The sequence below is a fragment of the Pygoscelis adeliae genome, unplaced genomic scaffold (assembly GCF_000699105.1).
Source record: "Pygoscelis adeliae isolate BGI_AS28 unplaced genomic scaffold, ASM69910v1 Scaffold359, whole genome shotgun sequence".
Classification (NCBI taxonomy): Eukaryota; Metazoa; Chordata; class Aves; order Sphenisciformes; family Spheniscidae; genus Pygoscelis; species Pygoscelis adeliae.
Genome location: NW_008825553.1, coordinates 6,430 through 6,854, shown reverse-complemented (window position 1 = coordinate 6,854; position 425 = coordinate 6,430). Strand labels below are relative to the sequence as shown.

Sequence of the window (425 nt, the reverse complement as noted above, 5' to 3'; positions counted from 1 at the left end):
ATGTGACCCGGGAACCACCGGGAGATGCTCTCGCCTGTCACGCCCAGGGCTTGATACGGCCCCGGCACCCCAGTAACCAGTAACGCTCCAGCAACCGGCACTCACCAGCCTGATGGGGTGCATGGAGCAGATGGATGGGTCCTTTGCTCCCCAAGCCTTTAAATTGGGGTACCCGCCCGGCTCCAAAACGTAGGGGTCATCGTCGAAGAAAGGCTTGGAGTAAACCAGCCACCTGGGGAAGAGGGGGAAAGCGTCACGCCCCGCTCCAGCCCTTGCTGGAGCCCACCCGGTGCCCACCCATCACCACGGTCCCACTCACAAGCCCGAGTGGACGATGATGGAGGCGGCGGTGAGCGCCTGGCCCTGCATGCGGGTGTCCTCGGCCGAGGCGGTGAACTTCAGCCGGGCGGCTTCGCCGGTCTTCT

The 425-nt window shown here is 64.7% G+C and overlaps 1 protein-coding gene across 1 annotated transcript in view; it reads right to left on the bottom strand.

Moving 5' to 3' along the window:
• The window catches only part of AIM1L (absent in melanoma 1-like), a gene marked incomplete at its 5' end in the record, with an annotated part of 4,670 nt that extends 4,247 nt beyond the window's left edge, over positions 1-423 (bottom strand). The window contains 2 exons of the mRNA XM_009332173.1: positions 110-232; positions 320-423. Of these exons, the coding sequence (XP_009330448.1) occupies positions 110-232; positions 320-423 (227 nt within the window). The remainder of the gene's footprint in view (positions 1-109; positions 233-319) is intronic.
• Positions 424-425: the final 2 nt, after the last annotated feature.